Source organism: Giraffa tippelskirchi, chromosome 5 (genome assembly GCF_054371585.1).
Source record: "Giraffa tippelskirchi isolate mGirTip1 chromosome 5, T2T-mGirTip1v1.2.pri, whole genome shotgun sequence".
Classification (NCBI taxonomy): Eukaryota; Metazoa; Chordata; class Mammalia; order Artiodactyla; family Giraffidae; genus Giraffa; species Giraffa tippelskirchi.
In genome coordinates this window covers 193,079,677-193,107,046 of record NC_137279.1, presented here as the reverse complement: position 1 = coordinate 193,107,046, position 27,370 = coordinate 193,079,677, and the positions used below count along the sequence as shown (strand labels likewise).

Below are 27,370 nucleotides of genomic sequence, written 5' to 3'. Positions count from 1 at the left end.
TCGGGGGGTTGTCGGCTGAAGCACGAGAGTGCGGTTCTCGGGGACTCAGCGGCCCTGAAGACCTTCGGTTGGCATGGGCCTCCCCTCCCCGCCCCCTTCCTGTCCCTAGGCTCCTCCTGGAGGCCCCGGAGGAGGAAGAGGAGTCGGAGGGCCCGCTCGGGGAGCAGGACCTGACGGGGGCCTGCATCCAGCTGGTCCGGGGCATGCAAGTGTGGCAGGACGGCTGCGTCTACCGAGGGGAGTTCGGGCTGGACATGAAGCTGGGATACGGAGAGTTCTCCTGGCCCACGGGCGAGGTAACGGCGGGTCCTCCCTCTCGCCAGCCCCTGCCGGCCTCTCTCAAAGGGTGTGTGCTGTGAACTTGTGGATCCAGAAGGAGGCTAGGCAAACATTCCTATGTGAGCAGCACCCACAGAGGCTCCTGAGGTCACGTCCGAGGTTCACCTGGGTGTCCCCAGGCTGCAGCTTGGGAAACTGTGACTTCAGAAGATAAATTCTTATTCAAGGCAAATTTTTTGTTTTAATTGTGAACTATGGCAGTGAGTTGTATATTTATACTGGTGACACTGCCTTGTATTCAAGCTCAAGCAGAAGAAATGGATCTTCTTAAAGACACAGTGAACGTGCGCGTCTGTGTGCCCGCGGTAGGCAGGGTTTGGTGCCCGTGGGCCGCGGAGGGGCCCGTGGCGGGAGCTGTTGGCGCCCCCTGGTGTCCCTGGCGGGGAGAAGCAGCCGTGTGTGTGGCGAAGCTGGGCTGTGCTGTCTGTGTCCTGCCGGCTCAGTGGGCAGCCGGGTTCTCAAGGCTGCCCGCGGGGTGCGGGCCCCTCCCTGCCAGCCGCGCCTGCACTGCTGCCGGGTTCCGCGCTGCTCGCCTTGCTCTTTGCTTGCAAGTCATGAAAACCATCTGAAGGCAATGCAGGGCTGCATTTGGGGGTTATAAAAGCATCTGGGGGAGCCCAGGGGACCCAGAGGGCAGGACCCCGGTCACCGAAGCCCTGCTGGGAGATGGGCACTGATTGGCACAAGCTCCCAGGGGCTGTAAAGGGCCCCAGCTCTGTCCCTCTCCTCCATGCAGGGGCCCCGTTTGCTTGGTTTTGGTGCCCCAGGCTGGGTACCTCACCCAGTCCCTGACCTACTGCACTTAGTTTTCCCGGTTCAGGGAGGAGAGGGGAGGAGATGCGCTGGGGTCTTGGGCTGGAGCCTGGGGAGTGGTGGGGGCAGGGCGGGGCGACAGGAGCAGCTGCAGGCGCAGGCAGAGCTTCGGGGCTCCCAGCCCAGTCCCCCTGGACTGCACCCCCAGAGCAGAGGACAGAGGCCGGGACCCGAGCCTCTGCCACAGCATGCGATGCTCCGTGCCGTCGATGACGCAGCACTGATTTTGTTCAGCATCTGCTTCTTTAGCCCTCTGTTGGCTTCTCTTTGGAGAAGGCAATGGCACCCCACTCCAGTACTCTTGCCTGGAGAATCCCATGGATGGAGGAGCCTGGTAGGCTACAGTCCATGGGGTTGCTAACAGTTGGACACGACTGAGTGACTTCACTTTCACTTTTCCCTTTCATGCACTGGAGAAGGAAATGGCAACCCACTCCAGTATTCTTGCCTGGAGAATCCCAGGGACTGCGGAGCCCGGTGGGCTGCCGTCTATGGGGTCGCACAGAGTCGGACACGACTGAAGCAACTTAGCAGTGGCTTCTCTTTGCCCCAACACTGTGGGGTCCAGTGGTCAGACAGCCCGAGCTCCTGGTTGTGGGGGGTGGGGGCGCGCTGACCGGTCCTGCTGCCCCAGTCATCCCCGCGCAAGGAGATGGTGGCGGGAGGAGCATCCGCTTTGGTACTGCCTGGGGGCACCTCTGGGTCCACCGAGCAGACATTCCTGCCGCCATGGCGGCTCCAGAATCAGAGGGAGCAGGAAGGCGAGAGGGCGCTGGGGTTGAGGGCAGTGTCTTTCAAGAGCGGGCCCCAGCACACCCATCGGGCTGGTTAGATGAGGCTGCTGGTCTGTGTGGAGCACGGATCAGGAGGGTCCTCCTGGAAGTGGACAGAAACCCCGTCTTCTATGGGTGAACCGAAGAGCAGGGGTTAGATTCTCCCTATGGTTCTACACAGATGATCTGCAACTCAGGACTTCTTTCACTGGGTAAACTCTGTTCGCCGCCCAGGTCATACCAATGAAATGAGTGTGGGCAGACGGTGGGCTGTCTCCTGCCCAGTGCCTCTCTGCTCTCCGTGTCCCTGCTCCGGCCAATCTCTAGGAGTGGGGACTGGCCGTCCAGCTACCCCAGATGAGCCGGAAAACACCTCTCTTAGCTGTGGTGCCTGGAAAGCCTGTCATCAGGGTCCTGGGGCCCCAGGCTTGGCCAGGTCCCGGGGTTCCCGTGACTCAGTCCCCGGGGTCCTGGGGCCCCAGGCTTGGCCGGGTCCCAGGGTTCCCGTGACAGTCCCCGGGGTCCTGGGGCCCCAGGCTTGGCCGGGTCCCGGGGTTCCCGTGACTCCATCAGGTCATTTCTTCCCATGTCCCTGGGGGCGGCCAAGGCTGACCTTCTGCCATCTGGGAGAGGGGGATGGTGTTGGGGTCCCAGCCTCCTGCAAGAGAGAAGAGGCCTTGGTGGACACTGGTGTGACCTGGGGATGTCCTGTGGCCAAACGCGAGTCAGGGCTGGGCCGGAGGTAGGATTCCTCTGCTTGGCCACTTGTGCCGGGGAGGCTGGGGTCAGGGCACCATCTACCTGTGGGGACTTGTCTCCATGGCCGGAGGATGACGGGGCACTAGGCAGGCGGCAGGCGCCGGCCTACTGGTGTTGGGGGTGGGGAGGGGTCTGTGAGCACGGCCACCGGCCACTTGAGCACCCGGCCCGCCTGCTTCTGGTGTGGAAGGCGGCCGTCTGACACGGAGAGTCAGGTCTAGCGACTGAGAAGCGCTTGGGATGGACATTGCGTTCTTTCTCCCTCCTGGGGCACCTCCATTAGACCCAGCCCCGGGGCTCGGGCCCAGAGCACAGAGTACGTGCGTGGCCTCAGAAGCCACGCCTGTGTCCTCAGCCAGGGCGGTGACCCCAGGGCTCGCGGCCCCCCACTCCCTGGGCCAGCCAGCTGCCCGTGGCCCTGGGTGGGGCCAGGGCTCCCGGGTGGAGGCAGGTCTTGCCAAGCCCAGGCAGTGCAGACACCTGCAGCCGCCCCACCCGAGCCAAGACGGGGGCAGCGGGCCACCGGGGGGCCAAGTGCCTGGCGCCTGCTCCACGTGAGTTGGGTGACGGCCCCTCGTGAGCCCAGGGCAGCCCCACAGTCCCGTTCCACGTGGCCCAGACCCAGAGGCTCAGCTGGGAGGGCGTTCTGGAAGGTTCTGGGGCGGTAAGGGGCGGCTCCTCAGACAGACCGGTCACCCCGCTCTCTGTTCACAGTCCTACCACGGGCAGTTCTACCGGGACCACCGGCACGGCCTGGGCACCTACATGTGGCCGGACGGCTCCAGCTTCACCGGCATGTTCTACCTCAGCGCCCGGGAGGGCTACGGCACCATGTACCTGAAGGAGAGGCTCTTCCAGGTGAGGGGACGTGCTGCAGGCGCTCCTGGGTCGTGGGTGTGCCTGACGGGAAGCGGCTTTCTTAGTCTAAGTGATTGTAACAGTGTCAGTAATCAGGCGCGTGGAAAGCGGATGGACCCACGGTGAGAACGTGAGAGCCGGCCGTTGTCCGTTCCCTGGAACGGGCCCAGGGTTTCCAGCAAGCTGCTGTGTCCCCCGTAGATGGAGCAATAAGCTCAGCGAAAACATTTACCTTTCTACGCGCAGACCGGCTCATTGCACACCTGCTATTCTTAAAGTTGCCCTTTTTCCGGGAGAACATTTCTGGCTTTGTAAATACAGATTCCTCTCCCACCCCCACCTTACTCATTACAGTAACACTCGCCCCCTTTAGCAGGTAGTTCTGAAAGTCTTGGGGCTTCCCTCATAGCTCAGTTGGTAAAGAATCCGCCTGCAACGTGGGAGACCCTGGTTTGATCCCTGGGTCGGGAAGATCCCCTGGAGAACGGAAAGGCAACCCACTCCAGTATTTTGGCTGGAGAATTCCATGGACAGTCACAAAGAGTCGGACACGACTGAGCGACTTTGACTTCTGAAAGTTTTGACAAGCACGGAGCTGTGTGAAGACTGCCACGGTCAAGGTTCAGAATAGTCCCGTCACCCCCAGAACATGAGCCCGGCCCCTCTGGAGCAGGTCTCCTCCCACCCCCAGCGCATGGCCGTTCTGTTTTGCCAACAATTTTGCCAGGTCATGAGATCATCATCTGCGTTTTCTATGTTTATGGTTTTGACTGTTACATGCCCGTCTGTGTTTGAGTTAATGTTTGTGTGTCACGTGAAGTAAGGCTCCCTCCCCCGCCACGTGGGGACGTCCAGGTGTTCCAACTCCATCTATTGGAAAGACTCACTTCCCTCCCGCCCAGGCTTTGCCTCTTTGTCAGAAGTCACGTTTGGAGACACCTGCCTGGTTGTCTTTCATCACGTGCCGTCAGGACTGACGGGTGGCGCACCTGCCAGCAGCCTGGTTCCGCCCGTCACGAACTGCACATGTTCTTGCGTCATGCTCTCCAAGGAGCCCCGGGCTCACTCAGACGCTGCCTGCCCTGCTGTCGGCGGGCCTGGCGGCCTCAGTGGGGGCTTGTCACTACTGTGCTGGTTGGTGTTTAGTTTTAGGTCTTTTCAATAGCAAATATAGAAAACACCTTTCAAAACTTTTTTTTTCACCATGGATTATTTATATGACTTTTTTTTTTAAAAGCATTTTAAACTCGAATGATTTTTAAAATCCTATTGTTGTTCAGTCGCTAAGTTGTGTCCAACTCTTTGCAACCCCATGGACTGCAGCACACCAGGCTTCCCTGTCCTTCACCATCTCCTGGAGTTTGCTCAAACTCATGTCCATTGACTTGGTGATGCCACTATCCATCTCATTTTCTGTCAGCCCCTTCTTTGCCCACCTTCCATCTTTCCCAGCATCAGGGTCTTTCCCAATGAGTTGAGTCTTTGCATCAGGTGGCCAAAGTATTGGAGCTTCAGCGTCAGCATCAGTCCTTCCCGTCAACGTTCAGGGTTGATTTCCTGTGGGACTGACTAGTCTGACCTCCCTGCCGTCCAGGGGCCTCTTCGGCGTCTTCTCCACCGCGGTGCTTTACTGTGACTCTGTACAGCTCCCTCCCACAGTCTCACACTCGTGATTTCGTGATTTCATATGATCCCAAGAAGCCTTTCCTGGGCCCTCCCCCTCTAGTCCCCCTCCCCCATCCCTCTCCCCACTGGTAGCCCCCAGATTGCTCTCGGCACCCGTGTCTCTGCTTCCTTCCTTGTTTGAAAGCGCCCTGTTTTAGGGAGAAAGCGCCCCCCCATGCGTCCCGGGAGCCCCAGTGGGGCGCGGGCTTCACACTCACAGCTCTGCTGCTCCGCCTGCCTCTCTGTTCGTCTTAACAGGCTTGATTTCTAACAAAATCTCTTGCTTGCTTTATCTCTGAACGTGTGTATAACAGTTTCAGGAAAGGGCAGAGCCTCATCAACACCACTCTGATACTCTGATGATTAAACCAGTCTCAGGTTCCTTTGCTGTCCTTCTGTCCCTGGGGTGGCCCCACCAGAGAGGCTGGGTCCAGCCACATGCAGTGATTCCTTTAGGTGTGGTCACCTCCATCCCCCTCCCCACGTAGGTACAGAGCTACAGTCACTTGCTTTATTCGGCTTTTGTTATTTTTGGCATTCTATTTTTAAAATCTTGTTTTGATTTCATTTTGTAATTATGCAAAAATCTGATCTTTTTCCCAAGTCAAATCCATCAAACGTGGTCCCCCCCATAGGAGTCTCTTTTCCTTCTCGAGCCTCCCTGGTCCTTGGTGATCATCTTTGTAGTTTTATCTCTGCATTTACAAGCGACGGGCAGATGGGCACACACGTTCCTCCCCCTGGGGGCACCCTGTCGTCCCTGTCCCCCGCCTGCGGTTACGCCTGGTCCCAGCAGCCCTGCCCCCTCCCAGCAGCTCTGGAAGGCCTGCGTCACCAGGCAGCCTTCCTCACTGAGGATTCCATGTTTTCACCCGTGACCTTTGGGATACATTCCTAGAAGCACAATTGCTTGGTCAAAAAGTGAATGCATATTAAGAACAGAATTTTCAAACCCAGTGCCTGGGGACAGCCCCTTTTTATTGAACCATCAAGGTTCCTGGATCATCGTCTGCTGTTCACATAAGACTGTGAACATATTGCAGCTTTGATGAGCTGGGATTACTTCCTGTGACAGATTCCTAGAAGCGGACTCCTGGGGCAGCTGCTTTTCCGATCGGATGCCTGCCTCTCTGCCCAAGTCTTTCTTCCAGGCTCACAGCTCCTGGGAGACCGTCCCCTCACCCCACCACTTTCACAGAGTCTGATGGAGCATCCCGCCCCGTCACTGGCCCATCCACAGCTCCTCCTGGAAACACCCACGGCCCCAGCCCAAGCCTGTACAGAGGTCCTCACACGTTTCCCTCCCTCATTTCATCTGCTGCTGCCTGGTCTGGCCTGCCAGCTTCTTGTGGGCAGGGCCTTCCATTCACGGTGCCCAGCCCCAGGCTTGCAGCCAGAAGTGCTCCATGGGCACGTTGGACAATGGGGAACTCCTGAGAATGGGGCTGCTGTTTGGCTTGCAGATGGGGGGGCTGGGCAGTGATGTGTGTTCCCAGGGTTTCAGGCCTCCATGCTTTTGCTGGGCGGTTCCTCTGCCCGCCCAGCAACCTCCAGGCATCATCCTTCGATACCATCTCAGGGAAGATGCAGCCTGTCTTCCCCCGGAAGCCGAGCCTCTGTGGTCCCCGTGCCAGAACCTTCGTCCCAGGTCCCTCGCCGTTGGGAGGCACTGCTGCTCGGTGCCTCCCTGAGATCCTCCCGGCTCCCCCTGCTCCTCACACCCACCACCGGGCACTGACGCCAGCAGGAGTGTCAGAGCCGCCCGGCGGTGGCTGCACTCTGCTGGGCTCGAGGCGAACCAGGCTGACCGCTCCTCCTCGGCTCACGCCTGCCGGAGTGTCTGACTCGGCGCCTGGCACCTCTACCCGCGTGCTCCTTCCCAGTCTGGCGGGTGCCTGGGCCAGGCTCACCATGTTAGAGGAGCCGGGGGGCACCCTGAAATGAGTCTGCACACAGTAACCCCGGCTTCCCCGTGCAAGACCTCTGGGGCCCGCAGCCCCTCTGCCCACGACGCGTCTGTCCCGACGCCCGTGCTTTGGTCCTGGACTGTCCAAAGCCTCAGTAAACTGTTGATTGAATGAACATATTTCTTAGGAAGATGCTTTCTTCCTCTGATTTAAGAAACTGGCCACAGAACACAGGCCCTGCCCAGCCATCCGTTCTGCCCCATTGTGCCGTCTTGCAGGGGCTGTACAAGGCAGATGAGCGATTCGGGCCAGGCGTCGAGACCTACCGGGACGGCAGCCAGGACGTGGGGCTGTGGTTCCGCGACCACCTCATCAAGCTGTGCGTAGAGATACCCGGCAGCCTCTCTGTCCACAGCTACCCCGAGTTCTTGGGCTTCCTGACACACACGCCCGCCATGGTTACCCTCGCGGACGAGGATAAGATGGACTGGGGCCTAGAGGAGGGGCAGGACCCGTTCTTCTATGACTACAAGCGGTTTCTCCTGAATGACAACCTCACTCTGCCTCCGGAAATCTATATCTACTCGACCGACAACAGCCACCTGCCCATGACCTCCTCCTTCCACAAAGACCTGGACTCCCGCATCTTTCTGAACGACATCCCTCCGTTTGTTGATGATGGAGAGCCCTGGTTTATCAGAAACGAGACCCCTCTGATGGTCAGAATCCAGAAGCAGGCTTACAGGTTCAGGTAACCCAGCCGGTCTTCTCTCCTCACCCCCAGGGCTCAATGGCTCTCCTGTCCTCTGATGGGGGCACACTCCGGCTGGGGGTCCTGAAGGCCTTTGGTGGCCGGCCCTGCAACTCAGCTGTCCTGGCTGTCTGTCAGGCTCGTCTTGTTTGACTGACCGATGCAGCCCAGTGACGAAGGGCGGGGAGAGCTTGTGCCCGGAGCTGGAACACGCTGCCCAAGTGCCGAGGGCTGGCGGGGAGCAGGGCAGGAGGAGGCTGGGTGGCTGGCTTGGCCTCTGGCTTCTCCACAGATGGCAGGGGAAAGATGGAGCACTCTGCTGGTCTCCAAAGGTCACCGCTGCCTGCCCCGGCAGCCCTGGGGAAGTCAGCAGCCACTTGAGGAAGACTTATTTTTTAAGTTAAAGTTCCCAAGAATATTTTAACCCCTTTCTTACACTTTGTCCTCAAATATCTATAAACTATTTTGGAACGCATGTTTTGTGAACACAAATGCTACTTATGCATGCATCATCTACCTATCCACCCATCCATTTGCCTATTCATCCACCCATCCATCCATCTACCCACTTATCATATCCATTCACCTGTCCATCCATCCATCCATCCACCCATCCATCCGTCTACCCCCCCACTCATCTATCTATCCACCTATCATATCCATCCACCCATTTACTCATGCACCCACCCTCACATCCATCCGTCCACCTATCTACCCATCCATCCATCTATTCACTCATCCATTCACCTATCCATCCACCCATCTATCACCCATCCATCTATCTATCCATCATGCAAAGATCAGCTGAGCCTATAAAATTTATTTTTAAAGAGATACAGTGTTCCCACTGAGGAAAGATGCTTGCTTAGCCAGCATCTTCACCTGTGGGCAGCGTGTCCCCCAGCGGCCAGCCAGCTGCTTAGGGTGCCCTAGGAGCAGACTGTGATGGGGGAGAAGGGGGGTGGTCTGGGATGAGGCACGAAAGAGGAAGTGTGGACGGGAGGGAGGGCCCCTTTGGTGGCAGGGCTTGGCGTCCAGAGTCGGGCTCCCCCCACCGAGACTCCCTGACTGCCAGGAACAAGCGGGCTCACAGCAGCTGGAACATGGACGCCGTCCTGGAGGGGCGGCGGAGCGGCTTTGGGCGCCATGGGCCCAAGGAGCGGCTCTCCAAGGAGATGATCCTGAAGGCCCAGGAAGGGAATTACGACTGGATTTACGGGATCCTGAGGGACAACCTCGCCAGCCCCGATGTGGCCGATGCCAAGGGCTACACGGTGCTCGCCGCCGCTGCTGTGCGCGCCCCACCCCCGCAGGGTCACTCATAGGACCGCTGACCCAGAGGGCCCTGGGCGATGGCCCCTCGTGGGAGGGGGCTGCCCTCCCCCTTCCGCCCTGTGCAGCCCCCACGTGGGATGGGTGTGCAGGGTCAGATGGGAAGGGGGGCGGGTGCCTTCGCTTGGCGCAGCCCGAGCGGGGGCCCGCCTCTGCGCTGGCTGGTGCATGGGCCTCACTGGGGCCCTGGCCCCTGCTGAGAGCGCCCGCTGTCCTCGCCAGGCTGGCCTCCTCCCTGCAGGTCCACAGTCACACTGACATCGTCAACCTCCTGCTGGACAACGGGGCCGACGTGAACAAGTGTACGGATGAGGGCCTCACCCCGCTGAGCATGTGCTTCCTCCTCCACTACCCGACCGCGTCCTTCAAGCCCAACATTGCCGAGAGGACAGCGCCCGAGCCCCAGGTCAGCGCAGGGGCCCTGTGCCAGGGCTCAGGGTCTGCGCCAGCCCATCCCCGCCCCATCCCTGGGTACCAGTCCCCTATCCAGCTGTCTATACATCCAGCTGTCCTCCTCCCCCACCCCCTGCCGTCCATCCCCCCATCCTCAGCCCCCAGCCCCTCCCCCATCCCCTGCCGTCCATGCCCCCATCCTCAGCCCCCAGCCCCTCCCCCATCCCCTGCCCTCCATCCCCCCATCCTCAGGCCCCACCCCCTGTCCTCAGCCCCCCACTCCCCATCTAGCCGTTCCCCCTCCCCCATCCCCCACCTTCCATTCCCCTGCCCCCCCACCCCCAACCACCTGTCCCCCAGCACTGCAGACTCATCCACCCGTACCCCTCCCCATCCCCTGACATCCATCCCCCCTCCCCCTCCTCAGCCCCCCTCCCCCATCCCCATCCCCCATCCCCCCATCCAACTCTCCCTTGTCCAACTGTCTTCTGGTCCACTCGTCCCTCATCTATCTACCTGTCCTGTCCCCTAGTCCACCAGTTCCCCGCTCCCGTCCACCAGCTCCCCAGCCTTCTCGTGCAGACCGGGCTCAAATGGGATGAATTGACACTAAGGTGGGCAGGCAGCAAATGGGAGGAAATCGTCATGGTCACTGGGTGCCCTGAGCTTGTTGCTACGACACAGAGGACGTGTCCCTTAGGAGGCCATGTGCAGCCGCTGGGGCCTCAGGAGAGAGGGCGCTGTGGACCCTGCACAGGGCCCACCCGGGCCTCTGGTGACCGGCACTGCTGGACGCCCCTGAGCCTTTCAGGATGCCTGCTCCGGTGGTTCTGGGCGGGTACTCCGGGTGGAATTGCCGGGCCCTTCACAGAAGCAGTTAGTCACAGACGGCTGGGCCTGGCCCTGGCCTTTCTGCCTGGGGGTGGTCCGCAGTGGGACCTGAGAACCTGCATTTCTGGCACTGCTGCTGCCTGTCCCTGCATTTCTGGCGCTGCTGCTGCCTGTCCGTGGGCCACAGCTGAGAACAGAGGCTGTGACGGCAGGTGGAGGGTGGCACCAAGCCGCAGAGCTCGACGCCAGCACCCGCTGGATTCGGACCTTTCCAGGGCTCATGTTAGAAAAAGGCAGAACAGGTGGAATTCACTGTGACAATGTCATTTGTTTAACCCGTGTATCCAGAATTCCCCGTTCTGATGTGTAATCAGTATAGCGGCCCGTGGGGAGACATTGGGCATTGATTTTCCAGTCGCCTCGCCTACGATGCGGGGGTCTGCGTCCGGAGCCTGCGTGGCACCCGATCCCCGCATGGGGGGCTGCTTAGCGCGGCGGGTCCAGTTGCCTGGGGGCGGGGGGGGGGGGCGAGGCGCAGGCCGGCCCTGCAGATGGAGGCGGCTTGCTGGGTCAGCACTCTCCGCCTTGTCCTGAGGACGTTTTCTCGGTCCTTTCCAAAGGAAGCTTCGAAGCTCATAACCACGGCCCAGCGTTCCTTGTTGATCCAGGAATCGGCCGCGGAGCCGGTGGTTCTGGAGGAGCCGGTCCCGGCGCCGGGCGGCGCGGAGCGGAAGCAGTCCTCCGCCAGGCCGGGCGTCGAGGAGCGCGGCGGGGCTCGGGAGCGGGGCTCCGCCTCAGGGAGGAGCAGCGCCAGCGACTCGGGACGCTCCCGGGGCGCGGCGTCTGGAACGCTGGGCTGGAGCTCCGCCTGCAGCAACGACACGGACTTAGAGTCTGGCCGGGCCGTGCGCCACTTCCGCATCGACCTGCCGCAGGAGCTGCTGGAGTGCAGCGCGCGGGCGCACAGCCTGCTGCGGACTCCGGGCCCCCCGCCCGTCGACCGGGGCACCATGAGGAGGATGGCGCTGGGCATGGTCCAGTAGGTGGCGGGCCCAGGGCGCTCCTCGGGGAGCCGCGAGCTCCGCTCCCGCGGGAGGGCGGTTCTGCACGCCGGGGGTCGCTCCCAGCGGCTGGCCTCTGTGCCCTCCCTCGGGCCGAGCGTGGGCTGGGGGCGCTGGCACCGGACATGCACAGGCGGGCAACTCACCCTCAGTCACCCAGGGACACACGCGTACTCTCGCGCACATGGTCCTTCACCGCGGATGCGCGCCACGCCCGGGGAGGCTCTCACTGAAGCAGGGCTGTCCCTCCAAGTCCTGAGCACACAGAATGTCTTCAGGGCCAGGAGCCCCTCGCGGTGAGGGCTCTGAGGTGGCCAAGTTTTTCATAAAAACTGGTTATGTGTGTGAATATGCAATGGTTAGTGTTACTTTTTGAATGTATTACTAAATATTTGAACACATTTCTCAGACAGGGATGAGTAGAACCCAGGTAAACAAAGCTCTCTGGGGGCCTGGAAGGATTGTACAAGCGCGGAGGGGTCAGAGGGCAGGCCGTCTGAGCGCTGCCGCCTTAGACTGACCCAGCCTCCTCTCTCCCTCTGCTGTGCCGGGGATCAGCGGGGCGGGCGGGCGTACCTTCTCCCTGTGCTCCCACCCGCCCAGCCCCTGCAGGCCCGGCCCTCACGGCGTCCCCACAAGGGGCTGCGTGCTGCTCCGTGCTGCTCGAGAGAGACGTGTGTGCCGGTGTGAGTGTGCGTTGTGTCACATGTGTGGTTGTGTGTACGCGCCGTGTTGTGCCTGTGTGTATAGGTGTGTTGCGTGTGTGTGCATGCTGTGTGCTATGCATGTGTGTGCATGCTGTGTTATGTCTGTGTGTGTAGGTGTCTGTGCGTGTTTACATATGTGTGTGCATGTGTGCTGTGTGTACAACCTTGGACCCTATGGGTACCAGGCAATGTACATCGTCCCCTCACGGCCGCCCCAGGAGGAAGACTGGCCGCACCCCCACCCCGTATCACGGGTGACCTCAGAGAGGCTAAGTGAGCACCAGGGCTGAAGTCGGGCAGGGCCGCAGCTGGCCTTGAGCTGGGCCAGGCCGGCCTGCTCAGGGTGGGCTGCCCCAGTGCAGAGAAGGGCTGCAGGCTTGGCGAGGCAGGACCCCGGGGCCAGCATGCTCCGAGTCAGGCCTCGCCAGCACCCGCAGCGGGGGCTCCTTCCGGCCCGGGGCACCGTCCGGGCTTCAGGCTGCACGGACCTCTCCGCCAGCCCGTGACGGTCTCCCTGCTCCTTCCAGACACAGGCGCAGGTGGGCGACCATTGACCTCCTGCTGCGCCGCGGCGCGGACCCCAACCTGTGCCACGTGCCCATGCAGGCCCTCTTCTTTGCCGTCAAGGCCGGGGACGTGGACGGGGTGAGGCTGCTGCTGGAGAACCGGGCCAGAACGGACATCCAGTTCCCACCCGAGGTGGGCCGCGCCGGGGGCCGGCGATGGCGGGGGGCCCGTAGTGTCTGCTCTTCCCCCCTGGTTGTGTCGATACTTGTCAGTCGCTTAGGCCTCTTATGTTTAGAGGGTGTTGACTTTTGAAAAGGCTGCCGGTCTTGCTCTGGCTCCTTGCTCACCTTCTGGGCCCCTGAGCCGGGTCGTTTATTTCCTCTTTTTCTTGGTTGTAAGTGCAGGGGTGCAGGGAAGCGGGATTTCAGGTGTCAGACCCAGGAGGATTTCACAGGAACTCTTTGGCTTCACTGACTGGACTCTATCTTTGAAACCTCCTGGAGGAAGGCGGGGACAGCCGGTCTCATAGGAAGCTGGTCCACCAGGGCCTGTGTTTCCGTCTGTCACACTGATGGACAAAAGCATCTTATGAATCAGAGCAGACGGGTGGGGTTGTGTGCTGTGTTTGTGGTCCACTGTGTGCAGGCCTCTTGTCCTGAATGTCCCGGGATGACGAGAACGTGCTGTCTTGGGAACCCGAGGCAGGCAGGGGGCAGGCGGCCACACTCTCGCCCTGGACGGGGGCCCCACCCTCGGGCTGACGCTGTCGCTCCTTGGGGAGCCAGGGCTGCACCCTTACTCGCCTGTGTTTCCACTGCAGCTGGGGGCCCTGACCCCGCTCCACATCGCGGCCGCCCTCCCCGGGGAGGAGGGCGTCAAGATAACGGAGCTGCTGCTCCACGCCATCACTGACGTGGACGCCAGGGCGGCCGACCAGGACGACGTGTACAAGCAGGGCAAGGTGGGCGTCCGCCCCGTGGCGGGTGGGGTCCCTCTGCAGACGCTGTGAGGTCCCCTCCTGCTTCTTGCCCGTAAAGAGGGTGCTGGATGCTCTGCGAGCCGCAGGCTGGCCTGGATCCAGGCAGCGTGTCCCTGGACACATCCGTGGTCGTCTGTGCAAGCCGGGGCCTGTCTGGGGCAGAGGGAGGCAGTGTGGCTTGGGCACCTGTGGTGTGGGAGAGGCATGTGCACTTGATGAACGTGAGAGAGAACCTGCTGCTTCAGGCAGCTCACAAAGCCCGGGGGCCCTCACCAGGGTGGCAGGGCCCCCGAGAGGGCATTCTGTAGGAGGCTCTGTCTCACTCCACTCGGGAGGTGCCCCTCTGCCTGGAGACGCGTCTGCCCAGGGCTGCGCTCCCTGGCCGAGTCCTCCCGCCCCGCCTGCCTCCCAGCCGCCCCTCCATCCCCTGGGCCACCTCTAGGCTGCCGCTATCTGAGAAGGCAGGCCCGGAGCCCCGGGGGCTCTGAGCTCCTGATGTGCCGGGGGAGTCGGGCTGAGGGCTTTGCCCTTGCCCGGGTTTGGGGAGTGCGGGCTGTGGGCCTCCTCAGGCAGCCTCCGGGTCCTCCCTGCCCTCAGGGAGCCTCGTGTCCCCAGACCAGGGCTCAGGGCCCCGGTGCCCCCTGCCAACCTGCTCTAGCACGTGACGGGAAGGGGATTGGACCCTCAAGGGGCAGGGCAGGCTGCCGGGTCGGGGGGTGACGCTACAGAAGGGCCTGGGGGCCAGAGGTGAGGCTTGGAGCCCATCAGGGTTGGGGTTCTGGGCGCAGGGCTGGGGAGGCAGAGCTTGCGTCCTGGCGCATGCAGCGACGCCCCCCTCCTCAGCGAGGCCATGCCAAGGCCCCCTCCACCATGCAGCCCTCCCAGCCTTCCTCCTCCAGGCCGAGCCCCTGGAGCACAGCAGCTCTGCCATCTCATCCTCGCATCCGCCTGAGCCTCACCCAGCCCCCAGCATCCAAGGGCGTGCAGCCAGGAGGGGAGGGCGGGCTCGAGGAGTCAGGGTGGCTCACAGGGCACCACTGCAGGCCTGCGGGCTGGGGAGGCGCATGGCCCTGGGGGAGCCTGGGTGTGAGCTGGTGCCTGCAGGGGGCACAGGGCCCGGGCGGCACGTGGCGGGTGTCTCTACTCTGGGGGGACGGGCTCAGGGCCCAGGTGGGCATGTGGCGGCTATCTGCGCTCTGGGGTGACAGGTACAGGGCTCGGGCGGGCACGTAGCGGGTGTCTCTGCTCTGGGGGGGCAGGCGCAGGGCCCGGGCGGCACATGGCGGGTATCTGCGCTCTGAGGGGATGGGCGCAGGGCTCGGGCGGGCACGTGGCGGGTGTCTCTGCTCTGGGGGGACAGGCTCGGGGCCATCCTCAACCCCACTGTCTGGCCACAGCTGGACCTGCTGCCTTCCAGCCTGAAGCTCAACAACGAAGCAGGCCCGCCCAGCACCTACTACAGCAAGTGCACATCAGTCCCCGACGAGGGGGGCAGGACGGCCCTGCACGTGGCCTGTGAGCGGGAGGACAGCCACAGGGTGAGGCGGCCTCCGGGGGGCGGGGGGGGTGTGCACGGGCGCCTTGAAGCATACCCGTGAGTTCCTGTCCGTGACTGTGTGTGTCTGTGTGTAGGTGTGTGTGTGAGCTTGTAGGTCAGTCTGTGTGTACATGTGTGTACACGTGCACGTAGGGGGTGGTGAGCCTGCAGCCCTGGTGGGCTGAGCCAGGCCTTGGGTCCTGTGGCCACGCGAGCAGACCTGGGCGTGTCAGCCCCTGGCTGCTGTGATCCAGACCAGGGTCCCCCAGCTACAGGTCATCCTCCCTGAGTGGGCCCTGGACTCAGGGGACTGGGTCAGGTTGGCAGGGAACTGGGACACGCTGTGTTGAGATAGGATAGGAAGCATCATGGAACTTGTGTGCACGGAGGGGTTATTTCAGAGCGCGTGTCAGGGACACACGTCCACACGCAGGCCTGTGTACCTGCGGGCGGTGGTCACATATGTCTGTGCTACCAGCCCATCACCCCCCAGACGGTGACCCCATCTGGCGCCGCTGCCTCCTGTCTGCTTTGGGGGTCAGTTCGCACACGGCGGGTGCAGGAACCCCTTGGAGGATGGGTGCGAGGAGCCTTGGGAGCGGGGGAGCTGGGCCAGTGAGCCCCTGAGCGTGTGATACACTGAGCCTCCATTTACCCGCCTGTAAGATGAAACGGCAGCAGCCTCACGGGGCTGCAGCGGGACGTCTTTGCCGCTGCCCAGGATGAGGATTTCATGTGCTACCCTGATGGGGGCCGTGAGGGCCTGTGTGCGGGTGGGTGCCCGCACAGTGCTGGCAAGGGACCACCCGCTCCGGAACACCCCCGTCTTGTCAACGCATCCTCGGGCTGTGTCACTGCCCCACCAGAGAGGGGCGGCGAGCCCAGGCTGAGTCTGGGGACAGCAAGGTTCCAGGAAGGTGGGCTGCCCAAGGCCTCTGGTCAATAAATTGGAGGCCTGGGCTTGGAGCACAGCTCTTTCTAGCTCACATGCCTTTGTCCTTTGTACTGATTTCGGATTTGGAAAAGTTAAGGGGAAACAAAGTCAGGAGACACCATAGGCCACGTCCTCATCAGATTAAGGACAGATCACCAGGGTAAAGTCCAGTGCTAAGATGTGAGGGCTGCGGCCATCCAGCCATTGTGCCTGCATTCCAGTGGGGAGAGTGAGAAGAGGGGAAGCCTCTTCTCAGCTTGAGGACCCACCCACTGTTCACTACCCAGTGTTCAGGGCGCTTGTGTGTGCCAGGCGGGGCCCCAGTGTGAGGCAGGAGCGGTCCGTGGCCAAGAGGACCGCACGGTGCGTGAGTTTCCCCTGGAGGGGAGGCGCCCCTGTAACCCGCCGGCCTCCCGCCTCTCCCTGCCCAGTGTGCCAGGGACGTCGTCCGGCTCCTCCTGGCCCACAGAGCCAACCCCAACTTGCTGTGGAGCGGCCACTCCCCACTCTCCCTGTCCATCGCCAGCGGCAACGACCTGGTGAGCAAGTCCTGCCCTGCCAGTGGACCTGCGTGTGTCTGTCTCGTGCCCCTGCTCCAGGGACAGCATGGTGTGATGGCCGGAGGGTCCCCTCCCACGAGGACGGAGCACCCCACAGACCGAAGGGTGGAGGGAGGAAGTGAGCATGAGGGTGAGGGTTCACCCGGGAGGTGCTGACTCAGCCTCAGAGCACTGGGAGGGCACCCTGTGCGGTTCTCACCTTCTGCAGCTGCCAAGGACCATGTTTGTTCTTCCACCCACCCGTCCACCCACCCATCTGTCTAGCCACCCAGGCATCCACTCATCCACCCCGTCATCCATCCACCCACCCCGTCATCCATCCATCCATCCACCCCATCATCCATCCATCTACCCACCCCGTCATCCACTCATCCATCCACCCTGTCATCCATCCACCCACCCCGTCATCCATCCATCCATCCACCCCGTCATCCATCCATCCATCCACCCCGTCATCCATCCATCCATCCACCCCGTCATCCATCCATCCACCCACCCCGTCATCCATCCATTCATCCATCCACCCCGTCATCCATCCATCCATCCACCCCGTCATCCATCCATCCATCCATCCACCCCGTCATCCATCCATCCATCCACCCCGTCATCCATCCACCCCGTCATCCATCCATCCATCCACCCCGTCATCCATCCATCCATCCATCCACCCCGTCATCCACTCATCCACCCACCCCGTCATCCATCCATCCATCCACCCGGTCATCCATCCATCCATCCACCCCGTCATCCATCCATCCATCCATCCACCCCGTCATCCATCCATCCATCCACCCTGTCATCCATCCATCCATCCACCCCGTCATCCACTCATCCATCCATCCATCCACCCGGTCATCCATCCATCCATCCACCCTGTCATCCACTCATCCATCCACCCAGCCAGCCAGCCAGCCATCCTCCCAGTCCTGCACTTTTCCTTCGTTCCATTCATTTATCTACCCTACACATCCACCTGCCCACCCACCCCTCCACCCATCCATTCTTCATCATCCATCCCTCGTTTTGTCTTGTTCAGTTGCTAAGTGGTATCCGACTCTTTACGACCCCATGGACTGCAGCATGCCAGGCCTCCCTGTCCATCACCAACTCCTGGAGTTTACCCAAACTCATGTCCATTGAGTCGGTGATGCCATCCAACCATCTCATCTTCTGTCGTCCCCTTCTCCTCCTGCCTTCAGTCTTTCCCAGCATTAGGGTCTTTTCCAGTGAGTCAGCTCTTTGCATCAGGTGGCCAAAGCATTGGAGTTTCAGCTTCAACATCAGTCCTTCCAATGAATATTCAGGACTGATTTCCTTTAGGATGGACTGGTTGGATCTCCTCGCAGTCCAAGTGACTCTCAAGAGTCTTCTCCAACACCACAGTTCAAAAGCATCAATTCTTCGGTGCTCAGTTTTTGTTATAGTCTAACCCTCACATCCATACGTGACTACTACTAGGAAACCCATTACTTTGTATGGACCTTTGTCAGCAAAGTCATGTCTCTGGCTTTTAATACACAGTATAGGTTTGTCATAGCTTTTCTTCCAAGGAGCAAGTGTATTTTAATTTCATGGCTGCAGTCACCATCCACAGTGATTTTGGAACCCAAGAAAATAAAGTCTGTCACTGTTTCCATTGTTTCCCCATCTATTTGCCATGAAGTGATGGGACTGAATGCCATGATCTTCGTGTTTTGAATGTTGAGCTTTAAGCCAGCTTGTTCCCTCTCCTCTTTCACTTTCATCAAGAGGCTCTTTAGTTCCTCTTCGCTTTCTGCCATTAGGGTAGTGTTGTCTGCATATCTGAGGTTGTTGATATTCCTTTCTTCTATCTTCCTGTCTATAATCCACCCCCCTCTTCATCCTTTCATTTGGCTGTTATTGTTTGAGCATGTTCTATGCACCAGGCGGGCACCGTTACAGGCATTCGGTTCAGTTCAGTTCAGTCACTCAGTCGTGTCCGATTCTTTGCAACCCCATGGCGCAGCACGCCAGGCCTCCCTGTCCATCACCAAATCCTGGAGTCCACCCAAATCATGTCCATCGAGTCGGTGATGCCATCCAACCGTCTCATCCTCTGTCGTCCCCTTCTCCTGCCTTCAATGTTTCCCAGCATCAGGGTCTTTTCCAATGAGTCAGCTCTTTGCATCAGGTGGCCAAAGTATTGGAGTTTCAGCTTCAACATCAGTCCTTCCAATGAATATCCAGGACTGATCTCCTTTAGGATGGACTGGTTGGATCTCCTTGCAGTCCCAGTGACTCTCAAGAGTCTTCTCCAACACCACAGTTCAAAAGCATCAATTCTTTGGTGCTCAGCTTTCTTCACCGTCCCACTCTCACATCCATACATGACCAGTGGAAAAACCATAGCCTTGACTAGACGGACCTTTGTCAGCAAAGTGATGTCTCTGCTTTTTAATACGCTGTCTAGGTTGGTCATAACTTTCCTTCCAAGGGTAAGCGTCTTTTAATTTCATGGCTGCAATCACCATCAGTAGTGATTATGTTGAATAAAACAGAAGTGTCAAGGATCCTACATTCTAGTTGGGACAGATGGACCACAATCCAGTGTGTGACAGTGTCAGGCACTAAGTTTATGAGAAAAGTGATGATGGGTGAGGGGAGGAGAATGACAGGGGCTCCTTCAGCAGCGTGGGGGGAGAGCCTCTATGGTGAGATGGCATTTCGGGGAGGCCGGAGGCAGCCATTGTTGGAGAGGGGCTGAGCCCCCCGTGTTCCTTCCGCCCGGCCCCTCCGCCTCCTGCCTTCGCTCGTGCCCCGAGTCACTCACTCAGCGGGTCATGTGGGCACCTGCTCTGTGACCGGCCCTGAGAGGGGGGCAGGCAGCCTGGAGGAGAGCTTCACCCCAGGCGCAGAAGCTCCTGGAGGGCCAAGCTCGGGGTGTCGTGTGTCTGGAGCAGCGGCTCTGACTCTGGGCTCCCTGGGGGCCCCTGGGCTAGCGACTGGGGATGCAGCAGGGAGCAAGGGAGCCCCGTCCCCTGCGTGTGGTCAGGTGATCACGGTGACCGGGTAGAGGCAGGCCGGTCCCAGGGACACGGGACCAGCAGGACGTGTGCCTGACCCTGTGGGGTGAGAGGCCCGGCAGGATCTGGCTGCGTCCCCAGGTGGAAAGCAGAGAGGCGCTGGGACCGCTTCTGAGCAACTGGGTGTTGTTCTGAGGAAGCGCTGGACCCAGGCCGCCCTGGGGAGTGGGCGTCCTTGCTAGGGAGCCGCCGTGTGCCCGCCCCAGACTCGCCGTCTGGGCCGCGGCCCCTGGGGGTGGGAAGCTGGGAAGCCGCCCCGCGTGGCCTGGCTCTTCGGGGAGGGGGGAGCGGGTGCCGACAGGCCTGTCTCTGCCCAGATTGTGAAGGAGCTGCTGTCCTGCGGCGCTGACCCCAACGTGCTCCTGACCAGAGGCCTGGGCAGCGCTCTGTGTATCGCCTGTGACATCACCTATGAGGGCCAGAGGAGCCTGGAGAGCAGGCTGGCCCTGGTGAGCCTGCAGGGCCGGCCTGGGGTGGCGAGGGCAGAAGGGGGAGGCCCTGGCGGGGAGGGTCAGGCCCTTGCTGGCAGCAGGGTGCTTCGTGGTGCTTCCTGGGCTCTTGCTCTGTGTTCAAGACTTGATTTCCAAACGCTTGAGAAAGTACAAACAACTCTTGCCTTTTATAGTTTATGGACCTAAACTATGTTAGTGGCAAACCCACTCAAAAGGCCAGACAAGAGTCCCTAGTTTGTCTTGAGAGACATAAGGCTTGGCTTTAGTCTGGCTGCAGGACTCTAGAGTTTTCAGTGATAGAACCAGATGAGCAGGGATCCAGAAGCTGTGCCCTGGGGGGTGGGGCATGGGGGGGAGCTGTGTCCTGGGTGGGGGTGCTCTCTCTGCTGGAAGCAAAGCTTCACTGGCAGCGCCCTCAGAACCCAGGGTATTTGTTTGTGAGAAAGCAAAATTGAGTGATGAGAGGCTGGTGACGATCATTGAGGCTGCCTTGTGTCTCCCCAAATAACGACCCTGCTGACACCTGCTCCGCAAGTGTGCATTCTGAACTTCCTGTCGATGACAGCTTGATTCTTGTCTGTCACATCGAGCCTTGTGGTTTGAGGTTTTGTCAGCATTTCTCGATGAAACTGTGAAACCAAAAAACCTCTGCGTAACACAGCATCCTTCCTTGTCATGGTCTGGGTGGGCGCCTCTGACAGATGCTGTTTGCTATGAATGCAGCTGGTGCTGCGTCAGGAGCGGAGGACCTTGCCTTGGGGTGTGCCAGGGGTCCAAATGCACACACATGTGCATGCACAGGCACAGCACACACCTGTGCATATGTGTGCAAGCACCCCACACACACTCACATAGCTGCTCTCTGCAACCACACACAATGCACGCACACACATGTCCACACACCTGTGCATACATGTGCTTGCAACCACATACTCACATAGCTTCTCTCTGAAACCACACACATGCATGGACACACATCCACACGCCTGTGAATACGTGTGTAAGCGCACACACACACACTCACATAGCTGGTCTCTGCAACCAGGCGCACAGCACCTGCGGTCTTACTGAGAGCCCCCAGGTTGTTGGATGGATGGTGAACATGTACGGCCTAGGGCTTTTGGCCTCTTTAACCTAGAGAACTTGAGATCAAGTCACAGGTTCTTTTGCTCATTCTCCGAGGCGGGGTGAGCTTGTTCCTTATATGGGGTGAATGGAGGGGTGTGTCCAGGGGTCAGTCTGGAGGCTTAGGTGGTCTGCCCGCCCTTCGGTGGTGTTGAGTGCAGGGTGCGTGCGCACACCCTGCTTTTGCTCCCGGCTCTTCCGAAGTGGCAGCTGGGTTTCTGGTCTGTATGTTTCTTGTTGTCCTAATCTGCCTCAACTGCACCTGTACCAGCCATTTTTAGTCCGTTTGGTTTCTTTGTGTTTTGTTTCCGAAGGAGACGTTAGTCCAGGTGCAAGCAGTGCAGCACGGGCCCCGGGTCCCCGTCTGTCTCACACAGACCGGCTCGGGGCCTGCCCTCCTACCGCTTACACTCCAGTGGGGTGGGACCAGACCTCAGCAGGGGACCCTGGGGGTGCGGTGGGGTCAGGGAGGGCCGCCAGAGGAGTCGGCCAGCCCCCAGGCTCGACCTTGCTCTGGGGGTCGCTCTGAGGATGCACTACCCTAATGTCTTGCTTGTCTTGCTGACACTCCGCACACCTGGGAGGCTGGCCCAGCTGGTCACGCAGGGGGCAGGAGCCCGACCCTGCTCTCCTGCACGGGGGGAGGGCCCCCTGTCCTGCGCCCCGCCCCTGGTGGCCGGGGCAAATGCGAGCCTTTGACGTGGGCTCTGTTCTCCACAGATTGACCGGCTCATTAATTACGGGGCTGACATCCTGAACCCTGTGACGCTTTCACAGGGAGACAAAACGGCTGTGGGCACAGCAGTCGACTATGGGTATTTCAGATTCTACCAGGTGGGTTGAGTCCCTCATTGGCAGTGGGGGTGGAGCTGGGGCTTTTAGCATCTCTTGGGCAAGGCAGGCCAAAGGTCACTCATGCCTCTGACCGAAGTCCTCCCCCGGCCTCCTAGAAGGGGAAATTCAGGTCCCCCAAGCATGTGCTGCCAGCATGGCTGCTGTGCGCCAGCTCTCTGAGCGTTATCCTGGTCTGTCCTCACAGTCATCGCCACGACCATAGTGTACCCCAAACAGTGTTGGCGGTGGGCCAGGGCTGCTGGACCTGCTTCCCCCGGTGGACTGGGGGCCTGGTGCCCCGTGCTCAGAGGTGGTGACTGGCGCTGGGTTGCAGGACCGGAAGATAGCCCACTGCCCCTTCCACATGCTGATGCCCGCGGAGCGGGAGACGTTTCTGGCCCGGAAGAAGCTCCTGGAGCACATGGGCCTCCAGCTGCGGCAGGCTGTCTTCGCCAAGGAGCGCCAGTGGGACCCAAAGGCGCTACATCTGAGCAAGAGAGGTGGGCATGGCGAGTGCTCGGGCAGGGTGGGTGCGTGGGCGTGGTGGGCAGCCAGCCGGGTGGTCGGCTGCAGTGGGCTCCTCAGGAAGCTCAGAGCCATCCCGGAGGCCCCCTTGGCCTGAGTGTGTGTGGCAGGTTTTATGTGTCGTGGAAGAGCATGGGTGCCTCGTGCTCGGGGCTGCATCCCCCGAAGGTCAGGCTCCAGGAGGCTGTTTGGGGAGGGCCAGGAAGGGACACATCTGCTGGGCCAGTGTCCACCTGGCCCTCAGATGTTCTGCCGAGGATGTCTGCAAGGGGAATTGAGAAGAGGGGTCTTGGGGGGGGAGGTGAGCCTGGGAAGAGAAACTGGGGGGCCCCACCACAGGTCTGGGAGCATCACCTTTGTCCAGTGTCCCAGCTGGCCCTGCCCCTGCCTGCCCCACTGCCACGGTGGGGGACGCGACACCCAAGGAGGGGCGAGGGACCCTGCCCTGCAGTCTGCTGGGTGAGCTGCGCCCCGGGGGTGGAACTGGTAGCCAGCCTGGTCTGGGGGTGAAGCCCTGAGTCACGCCCTCCCGAGGGCCCTGCGTGGTCTAGCCCCATGGCAGAGCCAGCCTGAGCTGCAGTCTTGGGTGAGAGCCTGGCGGGTCCTCGGGCGTGGGCGAAGCACCCAGAACCCAGTGGCGCACGGACAGGAAGCTTGTTTCCTGGCGGTGCTGACAGTCTGCTCAGCTGGCGAAAGTGAGTGGACTCCCAGGGAAGCCCACGGGCCCAGGGGAGGGGCTGTGCCTTCCAGTAGGCGGGGGTGGGGCGGGGCGAGCGGCGAATCTGAGACGCGGCTGCCTGTGCGGGGGGGGGGGGGGGGGGAGGCGGGACTGTGGCCTCCCCTTGCAGCCACACCTCTGCTCCCGTCCGCTGCTTGGAACCCGCACAGCAGGTGATGGGGAGACAGAGGTGGCGCAGGGGACCCCGATGCCCTTCTGCCCGTGCGCTGGGCCCCGACCCAGGGCCCCGCTGTGCAGGGAGCCGGCTGCTGTCCCCTCCCCGCCCCCCGCCCCCTCCGCCCTGCCCCGCTCCCGCACGCGTGCCCCGCCCCATCCCCACCTCTCCCGCCTGCCAGGCCCCCATCCACACACGCAGCCCCCAAGCCCACACCCACCCACCTTTCCACACACCGCAGGACTGTCTGCACCCTGTCCCCCAACACCTGGACCCACCCCGCAGCCCCAAGACACCCACCTTTCATACACAGCTCTCCTCACTCCTGCACACACAGCCCCCACACTAACATAAACCTACCAAATCCACCCCCCACAGACCTGCACACGCTCAGGTCCTCAGCCCACCTCCATCGCACACGTACACCCCAATATCCAAACTTCCTGAACACACATAATAAGACCCCCATACCCCAGCCCACAAAGTTACTAACCAGATGCCCACCTACCCGTTCATACACACATCCCTACCCATCCCTCACCTTCACCCCTCACATCCCTGTCCTCACACATCTGTACACCTGCTACCCCAACCCAGCTCCCACACAAGCCCCCAGAGACCAACCCCCTCACCCCCCCATGTACCCACACCATTCCTCCCCGCATGCACACTCATCCCATCCTTCCCCGCGGAAACTTGTTACACACTGTCTCACACACACACCTGCCATCCATCATAACCCTCCCCACCCCCATGCTTACCAGCCCACCTACAGCCATGCACGTCCACTCGCCCTCATGCCGGCTCGTGGCCGCCGACCACCTCGTACCTGCGTGCCCACACACGACCTCCCCGTCCCATCAGCTCAGGGGCTGTAAAGGTACCGCGGCCTGAGGTCAGCGGGGCAGGGGATGCTTAGACAACAAGCAGGTGTTTGCTCAGTTCAGGAGGCTGGAGACCGAGCTCTGGGAGCCAGCGTGGCCAGCTCTGGGGAGGGCCGCTTCCCGGCTCCTTGATGTTGTCTGCCTGTCCTGTTCTCATGCAGGAGAGAGACCGTGCACTTCCTCTGTTTATAGGGCACTGATCCCACCAGAGGGCTCTGCCCCCATCACCCCAAAGCCCCCATCCGAGTCCCATGGCATTGGGGTTAGGCTTTCAGCAAATTAATCTTGGAAGGACACAGATATGTCCATAACACCCCCCACCTCGACTCAAACACGAGCTCCTCTGCCCTCTCACCTACACACCACCCAACACACAAACAACAACAGTCAGCCCCAGAGGGGGACAGCGATGACGGGAAATGAACAGGTCCCCAGTGAAACGTGGGCACCACCAAGCACATCGGCGTGGGCGTAATGGAGAGAGGGGAGCAGGAAATGAAGTCGAAGATACCATGATGAAAACATCCAGAATTTGTTGAAAATCGTCAATCTGTATATCCAGGGAGCTTAATGAGCTCCTGATAGGATAAACACAGACACCCACAAACAGACACACCATAGTTAAAGTACTGAGAACCAGATGACTCATCACAAGGGGGCCCTGGAGAAGTCGGCAGCTGGCCCCTCGTCAGAAGGCAGTGGGATGTGCAGTCAAGGGCTCCGAGTGGTAAAGCTTCAGCTGAGAATCCTAGATCCAGCGAAGCTGGCTGAAGGTGACAGAAGGGCATTCCCAAAGACAGAACCCTTGAGAATTTGTCCCTCGTAGTCCTGCTTTGCAGGAAGTGCTAAAGCACGTGACTCCAGATGGAAATCAAGTCCTCCATGTGGATAAAGAGCACTGGCAAAGCTAATTGTAAAATAAAAAATAAACGCATGTTTTCTTAACAAATTTAAAAAGAAATTTGCATAACGATTTATATATAAGCAATTTATAGAAAAATTACTATAAGCATATATGTATGGATTTTATTTATTGTAATCCTGGTGGCTCAGCTGGTAAAGAATCCACCTGCAATGCAAGAGACCTGGGTTCGATCCCTGGGTTGGGAAGAGCCCCTGGAGAAGGGAACGGCTACCCACTCCAGTATTCTGGCCTGGAGAATTCCATGGGCTGTATAGTAGTCCATGGGGTCGCAAAGAGTCGGACACGACTGAGTGACTTTCACTTTCAAGGAAATAACAAAAGTATAGTTTAAAATTATTAAAGAAATTAAACATTACATTTAAAAGTATTCACTTAATGCAAAAAAGTAAATAAAGGAGAAGTTCAGTTCAGTCGCTCAGTCGTGTCCGACTCTTTGCAACCCATGAACCGCAGCACGCCAGGCCTCTCTGTCCATCACCAACTCCCAGAGTCCACCCAAACCCATGTCTATTGAGTCGGTGATGCCATCCAACCATCTCATCCTCTGTCGTCCCATTCTCCTCCTGCCCTCAATCTTTCCCAGCATCAGGGTCTTTTCAAATGAGTCAGCTCTTCGCATCAGGTGGCCAAAGGATTGGAGTTTCAGCTTCAACATCATTCCTTCCAATGGACACCCAGGACTGATCTCCTTTAGGATGGACTGGTTGGATCTCCTTGCAGTCCAAGGGACTCTCAAGAGTCTTCTCCAACACCACAGTTCAAAAGCATCAATTCTTCGGCGCTCAGCTTTCTTTATGGTCCAACTCTCACATCCATACATGACCACTGGAAAAACCATAGCCTTGACTAGACGGACCTTGGTTGGCAAAGTAATGTCTCTGCTTTTAAATATGCTGTCTAGGTTGGTCATAACTTTCCTTCCAAGGAGTAAGTGTCTTTTAATTTCATGGCTGCAATCACCATCTGCAGTGATTTTGGAGCCCAAAAAGGAGGAGTAGAAGGACAGAAATACGAAACACATAGAAAACAAAATGTAAAACAGCAAATGTAAACCCAGCTATGTCAGTAATAACATTAAGTATGAGTGGACTAAATAATCCAGTCAAGAGACAGAAACCATCAGATTGAATAAAAATAAGAAAAGTCCATTTACATGCTTACCACAGGATACATATTTTAGACTCAGCGATACAAATATATTGAAAGTAAAATGATAAAAAAAAAATCTTACATCATGAAAATAACAACCACAAGAAAGCTGGAATGGCTACACTTACATTACCAGAAAATGGAGTTTAAAGCAAAAATATTACTGACAATAAAGAGAGACATTGTGCAGTGTGGCCAAAAATATACATACAGTAGCAAACCAAATTCAGCATCGTGTCAAAGAACTGTCTACCATGACCGAGTGAGATCTACTCCAGAAATGCGAGGATGGTTTAACAACAACAAAATTGTCAATGTAATATACTACACTATTAAAATGAAAGAAAAAATTCAACTGATGTAGAAAATCCAACATCCTTTCACAATGAAACACACAACAAAGAAGAGAGGGCGTTTCTTTAACCTGATACAGGGCACCGGCAAGGGCATGCCCACAGCTGGCACCAAGTCAGTGATGAAGGCTGGGTACATTCTCACCCCAGGTCAGGAGGAAGACACCCGTGTTCTCTCACCACTTCTGTGTGACACTCCACTAGAGTTGTAAACCATGCAATTAGACAAGAAAAGTAAATGAAAGGCATCCAAATTGGAAGGGAGAGTTAAAGTTACACCCCGCTTTATCACCAGCTCCCCCAGAAGCATCACTCTGGTGCCAGGTGGTTCGGGAGGGTACTTTGGCCCTGCCCACTCTGTCACTCACAGAGCTGCTTCTGGACCCCACAACAGCATGGGGAGTGGTCCTGGGGGCTGGGGGCATGGAGAGCAGGGAAGGAGGGTCTCCCACATTCTCTACTCTCCTGGCCAGCGGGTGT

General features: G+C 59.3%; 1 protein-coding gene across 16 annotated transcripts in view; it reads left to right on the top strand.

Annotated features, from left to right (window-relative positions):
• The first annotated feature begins 118 nt into the window (after window positions 1-118).
• Window positions 119-27,370, top strand: part of ANKMY1 (ankyrin repeat and MYND domain containing 1) — a 49,206-nt gene continuing 21,954 nt past the window's right edge. For 4 of the 16 annotated variants that reach the window (XR_014054320.1, XR_014054322.1, XM_081492117.1 and 1 more), the window contains exons 1-13: window positions 119-296; window positions 3,399-3,542; window positions 7,393-7,865; window positions 8,941-9,157; window positions 9,439-9,603; window positions 11,042-11,460; window positions 12,717-12,888; window positions 13,517-13,657; window positions 15,073-15,213; window positions 16,578-16,685; window positions 20,068-20,199; window positions 22,048-22,161; window positions 22,496-22,661. Coding sequence is in view for 7 of the 16 variants with exons in the window: in XM_081492117.1 (XP_081348243.1) it covers window positions 204-296; window positions 3,399-3,542; window positions 7,393-7,865; window positions 8,941-9,157; window positions 9,439-9,603; window positions 11,042-11,460; window positions 12,717-12,888; window positions 13,517-13,657; window positions 15,073-15,213; window positions 16,578-16,685; window positions 20,068-20,199; window positions 22,048-22,161; window positions 22,496-22,661 (2,485 nt within the window). In the remaining 9 variants the exon portion in view is untranslated. Of the gene's footprint in view, window positions 297-3,398; window positions 3,543-7,392; window positions 7,866-8,940; window positions 9,158-9,438; window positions 9,604-11,041; window positions 11,461-12,716; window positions 12,889-13,516; window positions 13,658-15,072; window positions 15,214-16,577; window positions 16,686-20,067; window positions 20,200-22,047; window positions 22,162-22,366; window positions 23,382-27,370 lie in introns of all 16 variants that reach the window. The other 12 variants (XR_014054323.1, XM_081492119.1, XM_081492120.1 and 9 more) reach the window with 9 other exon arrangements.